The sequence below is a fragment of the Coturnix japonica genome, chromosome 24, assembly GCF_054131305.1.
Source record: "Coturnix japonica strain WE chromosome 24, WE-NBRP24, whole genome shotgun sequence".
Classification (NCBI taxonomy): Eukaryota; Metazoa; Chordata; class Aves; order Galliformes; family Phasianidae; genus Coturnix; species Coturnix japonica.
The window spans coordinates 8,992,622-9,008,887 of NC_140686.1; the positions used below are offsets into that span (position 1 = coordinate 8,992,622).

Here is a 16,266-nt window from a genome sequence, read left to right on the forward strand (position 1 = left end):
AAATCAGCTGGAAAGGGGCAAAGTGCCGTCAGTTATGTCCAGGGCTTTGGGCTGATTTTCTCTCCATGTTCTGGAATAGCTGGACTTCAGGATGAGGCCAAAGAAAAATCTTCATCCCAGAAAAGCAGTTGTTTTCTTTATAAAGGTATAAAGCTGTTGGAAAAGAGACTTTAAATTTAAAGTGGCCATTTAGCCATAACTGCAACTTTGCCAGAAATTTGCTGTAATGTGGAATGACTCAGAAATACAAAACTAAGGGGAAAACCTCTTCCTTTGTTCAAGGGAGAAAAAGAGATGTATCCTTCTCTAAAATAGAACTGAAAGCTCTGCAGTATTGGATCGTATTCAGAATAAAAACTGCAGAGAAAATAATCCTGAAAATCTGATCCCAGTCCTGGCACTGCCACCCTATGAACTGGTTCTCTTATTCAGAACAGAGGGGTGTAAAATGCAGCTTGTAAATCAATAGGACAGATAAATCTTCAGACAGATCAGGTCTGAAGATCACCTGCATGCTGTTATTTTCCTGTACCGATGGATGTTTCAAGTTGCCCCTTTTCCATCCAGGCAGAAGGAATGCTTGTGGCAAGAGGAGAATATATATGGCTTGTGGGGTCCTGTGCAAGGAGGGCAAAGAGGTAAACCTCCAGTCTAAAGGGGATATATGGAGTCAGTGGGATGCTGTCAGCCCAAACTGTTCCCAACTGCTTTCCTATCACTTCCTGCTTTCCTTCTCCTTGAACTCAGCATGCCAGATGCTGTGGCCATGTCCACTCCTAGCAACCCTTCTCCATCATCCTCCACCTCCAAGCCAGAGCCTGGGAATGGCCTGGCACACGTGGCCCTCTCAGCCCAGCTTTCTCATGAAGATAAACGACCCCATTTGATGTGATGACAGAGAACAGCAGCTGGGGCAGCCTCCCAGCTGCTATAAGGGCAAATCAAAGCACTGAGTTTGGTGTGGAGAATAAGATATCATCAGCATCTGCAGGCAAGGAAGGAGACAGTTTGCCTGGCTAATTAGCCTTGGGTGCTAATGATACCTAGAGCAGAAGATCCCAGTGTGCTGGGGTGATGTTTTTGTGCTGGTTTGAAGGAGTGTGAGCAGGATCCAGGAACAGGGAACTGCTTCCAAAAGGGTCTTCCAGAAGGATGTCTGTGATTTTGATTTAAACTTGGCTTGATGTGTAGGAACACAAAGGAGAGTCTTCTGTCCTTCTGAACCAGTGGGGGCAGAGGTGGCCTTTGGAGGACACCCAGGGCTGGGATTTGGAGATCTCTGACCTAATGACCATGACACGATGCCAAGGCAGAACTGGGCAAAGCTCAGAGCTGAAAAGCAAGAAAGAATCTACCCAAAGAGCAACTGAGATGCAGGGATGCTTCTGCTCCTGGCAAGTGAAATCCCCACATAGAGAAGATTCTTTTCATTTGGTCTGAGCTTTCCATTCTGATTATAATCAAAGCAGCTCATTCTGCCTCGCCTTCTCCCTTGCGGTGATGGGGTCACCCTGCATATCTCAGCAGGAAATTTCTAAAGGAAATGTCTTTTACAACAAGCCTTTGTGATAAGAACATAGCCACCTTATCAAAACGCTTTGCGCTCTGATGTATTTCTTTAAACAAAACCTGTGCCAAACTCCTCCACCCAGCATGCCTATGGCTCACCCCAGCCTAACCAGGCCAGGAGACGAAGCCAGGTATTTGCTACCCTCTGCTGTTCTCTTCCTGCTATATCACCTCCCTCTAGCAGAAGCCAACGCTACTTTCTGCTCTCCTTTAAGACCCTGTGCTGTCTGGTAGAGAGAAACCATTACCCTTCCCATTAGGAGATGCTGAGCCTTCAGCCCACCCCATCTCTCTGCTCCTGCATCCTCCCCAGCCCCTTCTCCCAAATATCATCAGCTCCACACACACAGCAGCTGAGCTTCCCTCCATCTCCCAGCCTGCTTTCCCCCCTGTCCTTTCTGCTTTTCCCCCTGCCGTTATGCTTGGGCCATTCCTCCCTGTGCATTGCTCACACATTAGGAAGAGCTCAGAGGAGAGCTGGGCTCTGGGCCTGCCAAGTACTAAAATCCTTCTATGAGTCTCAGAGAACAGCCTGGCACCATTGGGGTTAATTCAGAGGTAGCATCAGAGCAGCTCCTGCCTTTATTATCAACCCTTGACCCTTCACAGAAGAAAACAAGCCAACAGATAAATGCCAGCTGTGTTGCTTTGGTGCCCACATTGAATATTTATCACCACAAACACTATTAATCACAGAGAGAGGTGGGGGCATAATTCCTTCCTAATGAGCTGTGTTCAGCTGACTCCAGGTAGGTTTTAAAGTGCAGAGCTCCTTTCTCTCATCACAGCTGCAGAGCTCTCCTCTGGGGAGATGTGTATTGCTGCATTTCAGAAGCTTCAAAGGGAGGTAGATATGACCCTGCATTGTTAATGCAACTAATGGGCTACAATAATCAGTGTCACCGCCTTTAGAAGACAGCATTCTCGGAGCAGAAGACTCACCAAAGTATGGGTGAATCCCATCAAAAGAGTGGTGATGCATCAGCACAGGCTGCCCAGGGAGGTGGGGAAGTCGCCATCCCTGGAGGTGTTTGGTGGGCATGGTGGGGTGGGCTGGAGTTGGACTTGGGGATCTGTGAAGTCTTTTCCAACCATTGTGATTCCATGGTTATTCAGCTTTAACTCAGTTTCTGGTAATCCAGGTTTAGGAGACCAACATGGGGACATAAAGACTGTGAGGTCCTGTGATATCTGCCAGCAGGGCTCAGAGAGGGACAGAAGAAAGGATGGAGCGTGATAGGATGCTCCTCCAGCCCTGGGCACTGCTGCAGTTCATGTAAACCAAGGGTGAATGGAAACCTTGATACAAAATGCCCTCAAATCTTTTTCTTCCAGCCACGTAAGGATGCAGAAACTACTCAGGCTCAGCTTCTGTTTTGGAGGGAGCAATGGTTAATTCTAAGTCAGATCAATGCAGGGAATGTTCTTCCAAGGGCCTATGGATGCGGTTGTTGTGCTCTCCACCAGATCAGTAAATGAATAACAAGTGCCACAAGACAGTGAGAATCAGTATTCATGGCATTTTATTATAGCTGACACAGGCTAAGCTTCATCCATGAGCCTGAATTTTGCATTTCAGTCAGGGAGTGGAGCACTTTGCTATGTAAGAAAGGCATCCCCATCTCCTGATGCTGCTGTGATTGCTAAGAATGTTTCCTAAGAGCTCACAAACAGACCCCGCAGTAAGTGAGGAATGCAAAAAATAACAGGATCATTTCAGAAATGTCACACTTGCCTCAGGTCATATGTACTTTTAGCCTGGTTTCCTCAGGAAACAAGATCCATAGAGTAGCTCCTGACCTGGCTTGGCTGCTTGCCCTCTTTTCTAACAGCTTCACAACACAAGTGTCACTCCATTGTGACACAGTGGAGGGCTCTCATGTGTTTCCCAAGGAGATGAGATGGGGGAGAGAAGTGCTGAGCTTCAACCCAGCCCAGCCAGGAGGGAGCACAGTGCATTGACAAGCAGCTTCCCTTGTTCCATCCCACTGCTTGCACACGTCTGTGGTTCTATCCCAAGTGATTCCATGCCAGGCTTTGTTTATTTCTGCTAAAACTGTCAGAGAAACTTGAGCTCTAGGCCATAGGGGGATTTCAATGTGTTATTTTTATAGAAACACTAAGGAGTCATTCACCTCATTATTCACCAGGGTGCAGATCTCTCCATCGACACAGCCTGGAAATGAGCAGCTTCCATCACTCAGCCCTGCCCTTCCCTTTGGCTCTGCTCTGGCCCCCACCCCTCAAACCACAGGGAGGGGAGGATGAGGATTTTCTCATGATTTCATCATTCAGGGAGGATGGGAAGGAAGGGCTGCCTTTGCTTGTCATGGTTTTCCCCAAGAATAATTATCAGTGCTCTCTGCTGCTTTTAAATAGATGAGAGCTCCAAACTTCTACTGTGGCATAGCTGAAGTGAGGGGTGGTTTCTGATTTCTCCTTTTTTTAACTCCTTCTCAAGTATATATGTGTGTGTATATATATATATATATATATATTCTTTTTCACATATCAGTGGGATAATTTAACATATTTCTCTCTAAAATCATTACTCTCCCCCTCACCCCTAGGAATCCTGGTACAAGTGAATAGGAGATCACAGCCCTACTTTTTTCCCAGTTTCCATCTGTCCATATTGTTTAACAGCTCGTTTTAGTTCTCAGGGTACAATCATAGGAAATTAAATCTCATTTCCAAGACAAACAGGAACATTAAGGAAACACACCCCTTTAAAGACATTCAGTTCTGAACCAAGAGATTGCCTCAAGTTAGCACTAACTCCAACTTAGGCTTTCTGGGTCATTCTTGCTTCTTGTTCTTATAAAATTTCCACCAAAATTAGAAAAAAAGAAGCTTTGCATAGCACTCTCATCTTCTATCTCCTCCTTATTCCCTCTAATCTTCATTCTTGGCCACATCTTTGTGAACCCACAGCCATTCTAGGATGTTCCCAGCTGTACTTCTGCTCCCTGTCCACTGATGATCCCAAGAATGTCCGTGTTTCCCATAGAGCCCAAGCACAAAGAATGTCACCAAGGTAGGCAGGTGACCTCCCACCACTGTGCTTCTGAACCATCACTAAGGTGATGGAGGAGGCAGTGGATTCTTCATTGCCATGGTAACTGGGTGCCCCGCACTGCATAACCAGGCAGGATGTTCTGTGCTCCGTGCTTCTGGCCAGACCTTGGGGCCACTGGGTTGTTGGGGACCGTGGGGATCCTGACCTTGGTCCTTTGGAGCTGCTCAGGTAAACGGATAGCACAAAGGTGGATTTATTCTGCTCTGACTCTTTGAAAAGGAGGACATAGTAAGTTGAGAACCCCCTGCACTGAGCACTACCCCTCTGTTTACTCCTAGGACAGCCAGCATTCCTGCCTGAGGTCCCGCCTGCCCACTCCAGCTGGGAGTACCACGGGGGTGAGATCTCCAAACCCTCCAGGGGGCTTATTCCTGGGTTACACAGCCATACCCAGCCCACATCCAGGCTTCTCATAAGAGGAGCCTCTCCCCACTGCCTGCTCTGCCAGCAACCTGGGCAGAGGATGTGGCTTCCCAAGTTGCAGTCACCACCAGCAGAGCTATCCCAGTCTTGGCTCTGTCTTCTCCATCAGCTCTGGCCTCACTTCTTGCCACTTATTCCCCCAGCTCCTGGTACTTAATTTGCTCTAAGCCCACAGGCATCCTCAGGTCTTCCTCCAGTATGGTCCACCATGGGTCTGGGTCCATTTAGATCTCACACAGGTTCTCAAAGGATTTCAGATCCTCCTCTCTCTTCATCCCCATATCTGTTTCTTCTCAATGTCCTGAAACATCCCTCAGCTCTTCCTTCTCTTTCTCTGGCTTAGGTGATGTCTTCATCCACATGGCCAGCAGCCTGTATTCACTGCCCTGCAGCACAATTGATCTTGAGGTGGCCAATCCCACCTATGAGTGGGTTCGGGACGGGGCAGGTGAGGTCCTCAATCCTCTCAGCCACAATGGGCTCTGCTACCATAAGGGAAGAGAGGTGCAGGAGGGGAAAGAGCCTTGCAAAGTTCTGTGGAGCAAATAACGAGCACGTAAGGGCTGGGACCTGGGGGTTTTGTTAAGAATGTTTTCAGGCTTTTGGATGGTTCATTTATAGATGGGGACATCACTATCAGGGGAGAGGGCATTGGTGAATCTTGCTTTTCAATACCTCATCAGAGAAGGAAGGGAAAGAGCAGCTTTGGGAGATCTAGTAGAGTCTTTGCTGTGGTTTGAGGAGAGCAAATCTAGGATAGTCCAGGATAACATAGCACAGCCACCCAGGGACTGGGGCAGCTCAGCACAGTTCCTGGAGATCTCTCAACCCTTCAATTTCCTACACTAGGCCCCAAGCTGCTCTCAGTCACTGAAGAAGGACATCTCCTGTTCCAGAACTTCCAAGCAGCTGATAGTGGCAACTACACCTGCACCGTCTCCTACACAGAGCATGGGCTCCCTGTGTCCCAAACTTTCCACTACAGAGTATTTGGTGAGTCCTATATGAAAAAGCAGGAGGGCAACCTAGTGAGAACAGGAGGGGTGGAGGAGCCATGGGGAGAAAGGAGGGAGCTCAGCTCTCTGGTTGAGGGAACTTCCTCTTGACAAGGAGGAAGAACCAGAAACCTTTTGGGGCTTTTTCCTACAGGCTACCATGTGCTTGGAGGCCTGGAGACTTTGCTGGTCTTCCATAGTAAGCTCTGTGAAGACGAGTGGAACAAGATGTTCCTGTGGGATTTACTGGAGATGCTGAAGCAGCTGGAGATTGAGCTGCACTGCAAGATCCGTCCTAAGAAGACTGTCTGCTTCCCCTCAACAGACAACCCTTCGAATGAGTTCGTTGTCCAAATACAGCTAGAAGGTAAATAAGCTGTCTGGCTCCTGAAATAAGGAATTCTTGCAAGAAAGAAGTGGCTAAATGTTAGAGGTGTTCAGGGCTTTGCCATCCTCCTACTGGAGCTGCAGCAGCCTGAGCTGTGCTGCTGACTCTCTGTCTTATAGTGTCCTTCTTCGGGCCCAATTGGGATGAACAATGCAAACCCCAAGGTGTGGAGGTGGACATAGACTGCTACCGCAAAACAGTCCAGCAGAGCCTCAAAACGGTGAGCCCTGGGACCGCTGCTGCTGCTGTAGTGATCAGAGGAACTTTTCTCTGCAGCAAGAGCTCAGCTCCTCTCTTGGCCCTGTCCCCAGGTTGAGCCTGCCATGAACAAATTCTTCACGAAGAAAGCAACTTTCCACATCACTGGGCATGATGTCTCCAAAATTGTCTTCAACACAGCGTTTGTTGGCTTCCTGGAGATCAAGACGTGCAGCAAGGGCTACGGGCAGACCAAGCAGCTGCCAAGATGTCTCAAGTGTTGCAGTGAGCCAAGATTCCACCACCCTTTGGTTTTCTCTCTGCTCTCCAGCCCTGCTTCCCCTTCCCCTTCTCATATAAATCTCTGTTTCTGGGTCCTTGCTGCTCTTTCTATGCGCACTGAGCTTGGGGAATGTGTTATAAGGGGTAATTCCGAGGTATAAATGGTTTTTTATTTTGACTCTTGGTTGAGTATATCTGTATCAATCAGCTGGTGTTGCTGCTCAGACAGGACTTTCTTTGTGTTCTCTCCTCAGTTGTATGCCCACCAGGGACATTCAGCCCTCCTACAGACACACAGTGCTCACCATGCCCCATAGGAACCTACAGCATGATCTACGGGACGGCATTTTGCATTCCCTGCAAGGATGGCATGATGACTCAGGGGATGGGTGCCAGATCCGCTACAGATTGCATGAAGAATGAAACGACCAAGCATGGTACATTAACTATTTGCTGCTAGAGCCCAGAGCAGTTGCCCAGATATGCTGGCCATGGCAACTTCTACTGACCTTAAGGGTCCCTTTGGAAACGGGAAACTATTGTCTCCTCCATCATTATCCCTGAGGAGACCCCATGTTCCTCTCTGCCCCACTCACCAGGCACAGAGTAATTGAATCTCCCTTCACCTTTGTATTCCCAACTTCCCTTTGAGCTCTGCTAACTTCACTGCTAGGAGTACTGTAGGTCCCATCATCCCTGGTACTTGGGGAGGCTAACACCAGGGTTGTCCTCAGAGCTTGCAGCAATGGAACTTCTCCCTTTGAGGTAAATCCATCCATTTCTCTTTCTTTTCAGTTGACTCCATCATTCGCAAGATCCCAATTCCGCTCTTTATCATCTTGCCATTAGTAGGATCCGTCAATCTGCTCTTCATCTTGTAAGTCTCAGCTCCTTCTCTCAATATGAGGCATTTTGATGTCATTCTGTTCGTGTTGGTCCCCCAGCTCTATGTTCCTCTTTGCAATAGATGAAGGAGTTCCTGAGCCCATCACTGTGGCACCAGCAGAAGACAGCATGCTAGTACAGGGGTGCAAAATACCAGTGGAGGGAATAACCACTGGCAACGGTTTACGGAGCCTTATAGAATCATAGAATGGTTTGGGATGGATGGGCTTTAAGTTCCAGCACCCTGCTAAAGGGGCCTGTTGGATATGGCCCTGGGGAATCCTGGCCCTGAGGGTGGTGCTGGGTGGCTGCATGGTTCTGGTGCTGGTTCCTGGCATGGGGATCTCATTCTTCACTGTGGATCTCTGTCTTTTTGTAGAAGCTCTTGCTATTGGTATCAAAAAGAATACCGGCCATCATCACCAGCAACTTCCAAAATTGCAGGAGTCATCAAGACAGCAGTGACCAAGATCCGTCAGATCCCCAGTCAAAGTCCCTGGTCTCACCATTCTGCTTCAGCTCGCAGCACCAGTGAAACTGACACATCTCAGGAGGGTGGAGAACTCACCCCTCCCAAGACCCCAAACCTTGCTGCTGTGAGAGATGACACACCTGCTGTGCTGGAACTGGAGAACAAAATGCCAGTTATTGAGCTTCCCTCCAGAAATGCAGACCAACATCATTGAGGGAGAACATCCTTACAGCTTTATATGTGTGCTTCCCCTCACTCCATACAAGCTAATGTATCCAGCAGTGAAGAAGAGGGACACATTTCTCCTCATCGAATTTGCCTTCCCCAATAGCTCTGACTGCAACTATCCCCTTTGCTATAAATACTGGCTTTTATTCACGTCTCTCTTTAACTCCAGATGTACCAGACACAGAGAGAGACATGAAGGTTACAAGGCGGAGACCTAGCATACAGATTGAAGAGCTCTTCATCTTTACTCCTGGGAAGCATCCTTCCCCAAGCAGGGAGCCAGTCCTGCACCTTGCATCCAGCTTTCCTTCCTCTTCATTTTCAAAGCCAACCTTGGCATGCAGATCATTTGAAAGGACTCCCAACTTCATGGCCTCGGAGATCATCATCATTAGCTAAAACTTTCCTGAGCCCTGCAGCTGTTGGTACTCCAGGAGAGGGCAGCAATGCAGTGCGAGAGGCATCGCTCCAGCAATGGGTGGTTGTTAATAAAAATGAGCTCTGTTTTCAAAAACCGCACAAGAGAATGGGCTGGCTTTGCTGCTTGGAATAGAAGTAGCAGATTCAGAGCAGGAGCATTGGTTCTACCCCACATCTTGTGTTTTGTACAGTAGTTTCATGGCACTAAGCCATTTCAAGTAACTTCTTTAGCAGAAAGTGTGCTGGAAACTCTTGGCTGAGGCCCACAGCCAGCAGACCTGTTGGCCCAGCAGTACTTGGAAGGGGATATCAGATCAGTATCTGCCTTAGAGATGAGGATGGGGGGGGGGGAAGAGGCAGAGTAGGGCACAGGTGTGTATGATGTCTGTGGGGCTGAGGCTGCCAGTGTTCAGCAGGGAGATGCAGGCAGGTGGGCTGCTGATCAGCTATAAAGCTCAGTGGTGTTCTTCTCTTGGTCCTTTTCTAGCTCTTAGGATGCTCTATGGGACTGAATGCAGCTTGGGTGTCAGCATGCTGAAGGTAGGGAAAGAACAATGATGAGAACACTGGGCTGTGAGGCAGGGAGGGCAGCAATAGGGAGTAAAGCTGGAGGAGGTGGTGGGAATAGGCTGCTCTGCTAGGCTGGAGGTGCTGGGAAAGGCTGTGTGTGGATGCTTGAGTCAAAGGGTCTGGGGACCACTGAAATTCATAGAGTCTGGACATGTTCAGCCACCACAGTCACTCTCAGCTTCTTCCTTCTGCAAAACCCTAAAAGAATTTGCAGGCCTGTTTTGAATGAACCCAAAGGGCTGCAGTCCAAAACACAATCAAGTTAATGAGGCAACACTAATGCCCACTCGCTGCTATGTACATGTCAGAGTCACCCAGCAACATGTAAGGAGGTTGCTGCCTTGGCACAGTCAGGGATGAGGAGGCAGCAGCTGCTGCTGCCCAAAGTAGCTCCACAGCCCAGCTTGGAGAGAACAAATTCCTTCTGACTGATCTTGAGATGATCATAATTAGCAGGTCTGCATTCGGGGCTGGGGGTGGGAGTCATGGTTGTCTAGAGGTGTGGGGAGCTGCCTCTAGGAATGGGCTGACCCTGCAATCAAGGGGAAGGAGCATGGGAGCAAAATTCCCTGTACCAAGGTCTGGATCCTCCAGCAAGGCTCAAAGAGTTCCCTATGGAGGGAGTTTGGGCTCAGCTGCAAGCACACATGCATCAAGCACAGAGGTCTGACCCACATTCTCTGTCCTGGATGCCCCTTCCAGTGGATTTCTGCAGTGTTTTAGTTGTCCCACTGCCTTCTTAGGACTTCTCCATGGAAACCATGCTGCTTCTGCACTATGCTTAGGGCAGAAAGGTGTTAGCACACATGGTATCCTCAACACCTGAGGATGTTTGTGTCAGCATCCGTTTAGGTGCTTCCATGGGCTGGGAGTTTAGAGAGAGGTCATTGGGTTTCTGGAAAACCAAAAGGATTGTTGGCGTGGGGTGGTAAGGCAGTAAATGGCAGCAGTGTAATCATTTGTAATCATCAGCCCACACTGCTATTTGACCAGATTGTTATAACTAATTATGTTATGTTTGCAAGCAGTATCTTGAAAATATTCCTATTTGTGGTAGATCTCAGCTATGTTGGATCCTAAAAGGCCTTATATTAAATCCAGGCAATTCTGTGCATGCAAAGTTCCTTCTTAAAGGAAAAAATTCTGGTCAAGAACTTATTTCTGACAATCCTGAAGTTCGAGTAGAACATTGGATAGGAAACATTGGCCAGAAAGAAAACCAGAAACTGTATTAAGATAAATGGAAACAGTGACTTCAAATGGGAAATCCAAAACATCTCCATGCCTCAGCTTTATGTCTGGGGAGATGTTTCTCTCTGGAAATGAGAGCCTGGTGAAGCCTACCTGTGTTGGTAATAACTTCTGGAGGTCACAGCCCCAAAGGCAAAGATTCTGCCTGCCTGTTGCCTTCACTTTTTGTTGATCTTACCCAACTGGAGGGGCAGGGATGAGCAGAGCAGGATCAGACCCTTGGTTGCATATTGGTATCCATGACAACCTCTGGTTGCTGGCAGTGATTGCTGATGCTCTCCTGCACCAGAGAACCCTTTGCTAGGATGGAGCCCTTGTTGGGACCTGAGATGACCAAGGGACCATGGTATCTCCATGAGGACATGGGGGCGATGTGGAAGCCACACAGTGCAGCACTGATCCCTGCCATGAGCCCCTCTGGGCAAGGCTGCTCTCCCAGCCCTGAGCTGTGCAGACTTAGGGGCTGATGTATTTTAATAATGTGGAGATATTTCCTCAGTGGCTTCCTTTGAAACCCAACCCCCTTCCTCAGTCAGTGCAGGATAATCACTGCTGTGATGTCTCATTACGTGGCTCTCTTGGGTGCAGGGCATGTTTTGGAGATGATGTATGGCAGCTCCAGTAATGGGGCATCTCTGAGGCAATCATTCATGCTGGAGGAACCAATCCTGCTGAGCAACATGAGAACCCCCCAAACTGCTCACAACCTCCACACCCTGGGATGGGATGTGTTTAAAGGCAGAAAAATGAAGCTCTGGCTTTTGATTAGAATATGATGCTGCTTGGAGAAGTGCACATGGGTGGGAGGGGAGAGCAGTGCCTGAAGGCACTGGTGAGGAGCTGGCTGTTCTCTTGCACCTGATAAGGGATTTTTGCTGACCCAGCACACAGCTCCCAGTGGGTCGTGCTCTACTCACCCACCTCTTAGCAGAGCAGGATCCCTTCCTAGCTCCTGGGGTGGAAGGGCTGTGCTGTAAGATGTGACACTATACCTTCTCCCTGTGCTTTGTCCTTCTCCAGCTGTCCTCCTCTCACCCTCCCATTCCTCATCTACTTCCACCCCTTTTCTCCTTGCTCTTCTCTCCAGGCTTTTTTCCCTTTAGCTGCTCAAGACCTGTGTGCTCCATTCGTTGTTTAGGACCCCTATGTCTCAGTGTTTCTCACATGTCACTTATCCACAACGGTGTCTATTCCCTATAGGAATCTCTGATTATATCAAGGTTGTAGCCAACTGCATTTTTACTCTTCTCTCAAGTTAACCATCTAATAATCTTTAGTTACAGTTTCCTAAGAAATTTAAGTTGAAATCATGCTGCCCTGGTTTAACTCCGTGGTCTCATCTGTACTTGAGATCCATTGGCTCTTTATTTTCTTTGTAAGCACCAACTTGCTTTAGCTTAATCCAGCTCAAGACAGCAGTCAATTACAATTATATTCTGATTCTGTAGGCCCAGACTCCTGCTGTTATCACATATTGCTTCCAATCATGCATCACAGCATTAACTCATGGCTTCCAATGTTACGTCCACTTCAATTCAATTATAAGATTATGCATCATGCACCTCTCCAGGTTTCAAACACACACAGTTAAGCCACAAGCCTTCAAGCTTTTACCTGCTTAAGTACTGCCAGCACTTCTTTGGTTGCTGTGTTTAAAGCTAGTTTATTTTATCCTCTCTGTGTATTTGTTTTGTGTCTGCCCACACACTTAAGATGACAGCACACTGCTGAATTGAACAGTGCTATTATCAGGCTTCTACTGTTTATTTTGCTGTTGGCATGCTGTAAGATAAGCTGTGCAGACTTCCATTTCCACATTCTGGACTTGCATTTCCATAATTCCAATGGGGGCTGATCAATAAAAGCAATCCCCAAGCATATCTTCTCACCCCTCAATGCACAATTGCATTAAAGGCTATTCTGAAGAGCAAAATTCTAAGCAAATAACTGCTGCTTGTGACAGTCCATAACATCTTTCCTCTCTCAACGTAAGTGCAAGCTCAGTTCTAAACATCGTTCCTCTGCCTGCTGGTGTAATCTCAGCCTTCAGCCAGCCCTGCTTTGGGAAGCTGGGATTTTCTTGTTAAAGCTGCTTGGTCTGATGGATGGACAGATGCCTTGTTGTCAGCCTTGTGTTAGTTCTCTGCATCCAGGTGTATCCTGGATCCAGCTGTTCACTGCACACAGCCTGCAGGCAAAGATCTAATCAGATAATCGCACTATTTCTGCTGCTAATGCTGTGCAAAATGGGCTTAATCACAACTCACCAGTGATCAAAGCAAGGGAAGAGTGCTTTCCTATGCTTCATGCAACACGCCCCATCCCAAAGCATGAAAACCTAGCAAGCTGGGAGCATCAGTACCGAGATAAGCCCCCAGGTTCCCTATATCAAGCAACACTGGTACCTTCAGGCTGAAGCCACTGTGAGCTCTTTAGAGGTCAGAGTCCCCCTGACACCAATCTCTGAGCTGGGGGGATGTGAACTTTGAAGAACTGGAATGTAAAGGTTTCTCTCTGCAGTTGATCACTCGTGGAAGTGATTCACTTTGAGCTGATCCAGGAGCTGGATAAATATAGAGCCGCTCTACCAACTCAGGTGGAGCACAGAGCAAACTAATTGTCTGAATGCTGATGGGCAAAGGGACATCTTGCCAGCTGCTGTCAGTGTAAGGCAATTAATTAAAAGCAGTTCTGTGTAGTTCTATGTAGCATTTATTTCTAGCCCTAAAAATGACCGCTGTCAACTTGGTCTGTTCCTTCTCCAACACACGGACATCCTTACTCTCCTAGGCAAGGTGCAGGAGATAATTGGAGTGCTTTTCTCTCTGCTAGCTGATGTGTGTCCACTTTGGAGCATCGTGATTTAGAGGATAATAAATTAGAGAGGGCAGGTGACAGTAGGCAGGGATGTGTGGAAGGCCTGAATAGCTTCAGGAGAGCAGAGTTGGAGTGTATGGAGAGAAGGGTGGGAGCAGGCAGCTGGTCCCTGGAATGGTGGTGAGAAATGGCTGTCTGTGCCTGCAGAAAAGCAAATGAGTAAATCAGCATAATTTGCAGCCCAAAGGCTGGAGGCTGGATACGAAGCTATCAAACAATGGGAATTAAGGCGCTCAAAGTGATATGGTTGCTTTCTCTGGAAAGTAAACAGCCATCTGTTACTCCCAGACCCCTATTTTATGGGGGTGGATTCATCTAGGGGCACAGAGCTCAGCATGGGTGAGCCCAGCTCTTGGGTGGTACAGCACCCACCCAAGGTTGTGATGCCCACCTGCAGGGTCAGGCAGTAGGATTATGTCTTGAGACAGATTTTCTGATGGCTGCTGTTGTCCTGGGCATGAAAAGGTTTGGTTTCTTTGCATGGTTGCTTAAGGACTGATTGTTTTGGCACTGTGTGATTTGCTTTGCATTGCACAAAGCATGGCTGGCCAGTGTGGGGGTCTGCAGGGTATGTGAACAGGCCAAAGCCATCAGCAGCCTTCCTGCTTGGCTGGTCCTTTGTGACTTCTCCAATTAGAGCTGCAAAGGCAGTCGCAATTAAAATAATACCTATTCAAGATGAAATTATAATTACTGTGGGCTTATTATGTAAATTGTGCAAAGCGCATAGGAGCTGAACAGCAGCCTCATATCTCCTGGTCTAAAAGCTGTTCTTAACCACCAGACTTCTATAGCCAAGCTCAATGCAATCTAACTCTCATCTTTGATTTTCTTCTTTTGTATTTTTTTCCCCCCCATTCTCCTGCCACCAGCAAATGGAAACAGCAATGGATCCAGCAAATAGATCCAATGTCTGGAGCAGGTGCTATGGATAGAAGGATGCCAGACCATCATTTCTTGTCCTGTGGGACAACCTGGTTGGAAAAATGTTGCTACTAACTAGGCAACCAGCTGCTTATTTGCTCATTTTGCATTGGTTTTACCCCTTGCTTAGCAACACCTCCTGCACCAAGAAGGCTGTGCTGGGTTCTCCAGGCTCCATGGTCAAGATTCTGTGACCACAAGTGTTGATTCGTACTGGGAGAAGAGCAACAGGGTTCTTCCAGTTAGTAAGAACTAGAGAGCTTGAGCAGTGGGACAGTGTCACCCTGCCTTGCTCTGCAGGTCAGATGGAGCAGGATGCAGCTGTGGGAGAGAGGACACTGAGGATCACCTGAGCAGGATGCAGCTGTGCATTCTGCCTTGCCCTTTTCCCTTCCTTCCAAGTGAGATATTTAGAGCTTGTGGGGAAGCAGGTGAGGGAATGATGGTACTGAGAACCTGAAAGCTGATTTGCCACTCCTTGCAGCAAAGCTATGGTTCCCATCTGATGAGCAGAAAGGTGTGTTCTGTGGGGGAAGAGAGCAGAGATAAGGGTCTTCCAGGAGAAGAAAAGCAGCTGGAGCTGTGAGGGGCTCAGGCCTGGCTGCTGGAGATGCCCTCAGTTCTAGCAGAGGCTCCCAAAGTACTCCCTTAAGAGCTGTTATAACTTCTCAGTGTGATTTGGACCCCTGGGAGGCATCAAGCTGAAATACAGCACTATAATTACCACCGACAGCTAAAATAATGTAAGGGAGCCAGAGGCTGGGAATGTGTCCTCCCTCCCAGTGGGGTTGTGGGGGTGGGCAGGAAAGACAGACACTGCTGGGAGTCTGTGGGATTCATCCAACAGCTTTTTGTGTGGGCCCCATCTTAAAGCAGGTGACCATAGGGAAGACCATGGCCAGCACAGAGGTCTTGTTATGGATGTTTTCCCATTCCCTTGAACAGTGTGTATTGGGACAAAGTGAGGTTGCTCTCCTTTTAATAAAGGCAAAAAGGCAGTGATGGATGCAGCTTGGCTATGTGTCCTGATGCTGGGATGAGCTTTCTGTGCTGCCCAATGCTGTCATGTTTGGCTTCACTTCCCCTGTGACCCTGTAGCAGGAAAGCAGCTGGCTGGGGCTGGGCTGCAGCTCCACCAGCAGCAAACCAACCTCGTGTTGGCCACGCTCCACTTGGGCTCATTCACGCCTGATAGATCACAAGCAACAGGCAGTCTGGTTACCATCAGCAGAGACTTGGACTGTGGGGAAGGATTGGTTTGGCTTTGCAGGTGTGCAACAGTCAGGTCTATGTCCACTGTGAGGTCCTTCATTCCTCCTCCATCCCATCACCTGACTGCCTGCAGATGCATCTCTGTTTCCTTCACCCACTCCCATGAGGGATGGGAGAACACTGTGGCTGAGCCAACTGGTTGTATTTCACTTGGAAATAAGCAGATGGAGCAGACAGATGGGAGAGCAGGGCTATATATATATTTTTATTGCACAGATACCTAATAACCAATAAAATGGGCCTGGGACCACAAAAATCTCTGGCATGGTTGCCATGGTGATATACACACCATTCCAATGAGATGCAGGAAAAATATATTTTGTGCTGTTGGGGAGCTTTCTAAAGTAAAAATAAATGAGATTTAAATGAGTGATTACAGCTGCCTCAAGGAGCACCTGCCAAAAGCCCTGGGCCAGATCATCCACCAGAGCGT

The 16,266-nt window shown here is 48.1% G+C and overlaps 1 protein-coding gene across 1 annotated transcript; it reads left to right on the forward strand.

Annotated features, from left to right (window-relative positions):
* Positions 1-4,701: 4,701 nt before the first annotated feature.
* LOC107325066 (zona pellucida-binding protein 2-like) lies at positions 4,702-9,035 on the forward strand. The gene is made up of 10 exons (XM_015885562.3): positions 4,702-4,816; positions 4,927-4,986; positions 5,415-5,519; positions 5,921-6,064; positions 6,221-6,433; positions 6,574-6,674; positions 6,766-6,937; positions 7,189-7,371; positions 7,730-7,811; positions 8,199-9,035. The coding sequence occupies exons 1-10, from the start codon at positions 4,723-4,725 to the stop codon at positions 8,503-8,505; spliced, it is 1,461 nt and encodes a 486-aa protein (XP_015741048.2). The 5' UTR covers positions 4,702-4,722; the 3' UTR covers positions 8,506-9,035.
* Positions 9,036-16,266: the final 7,231 nt, after the last annotated feature.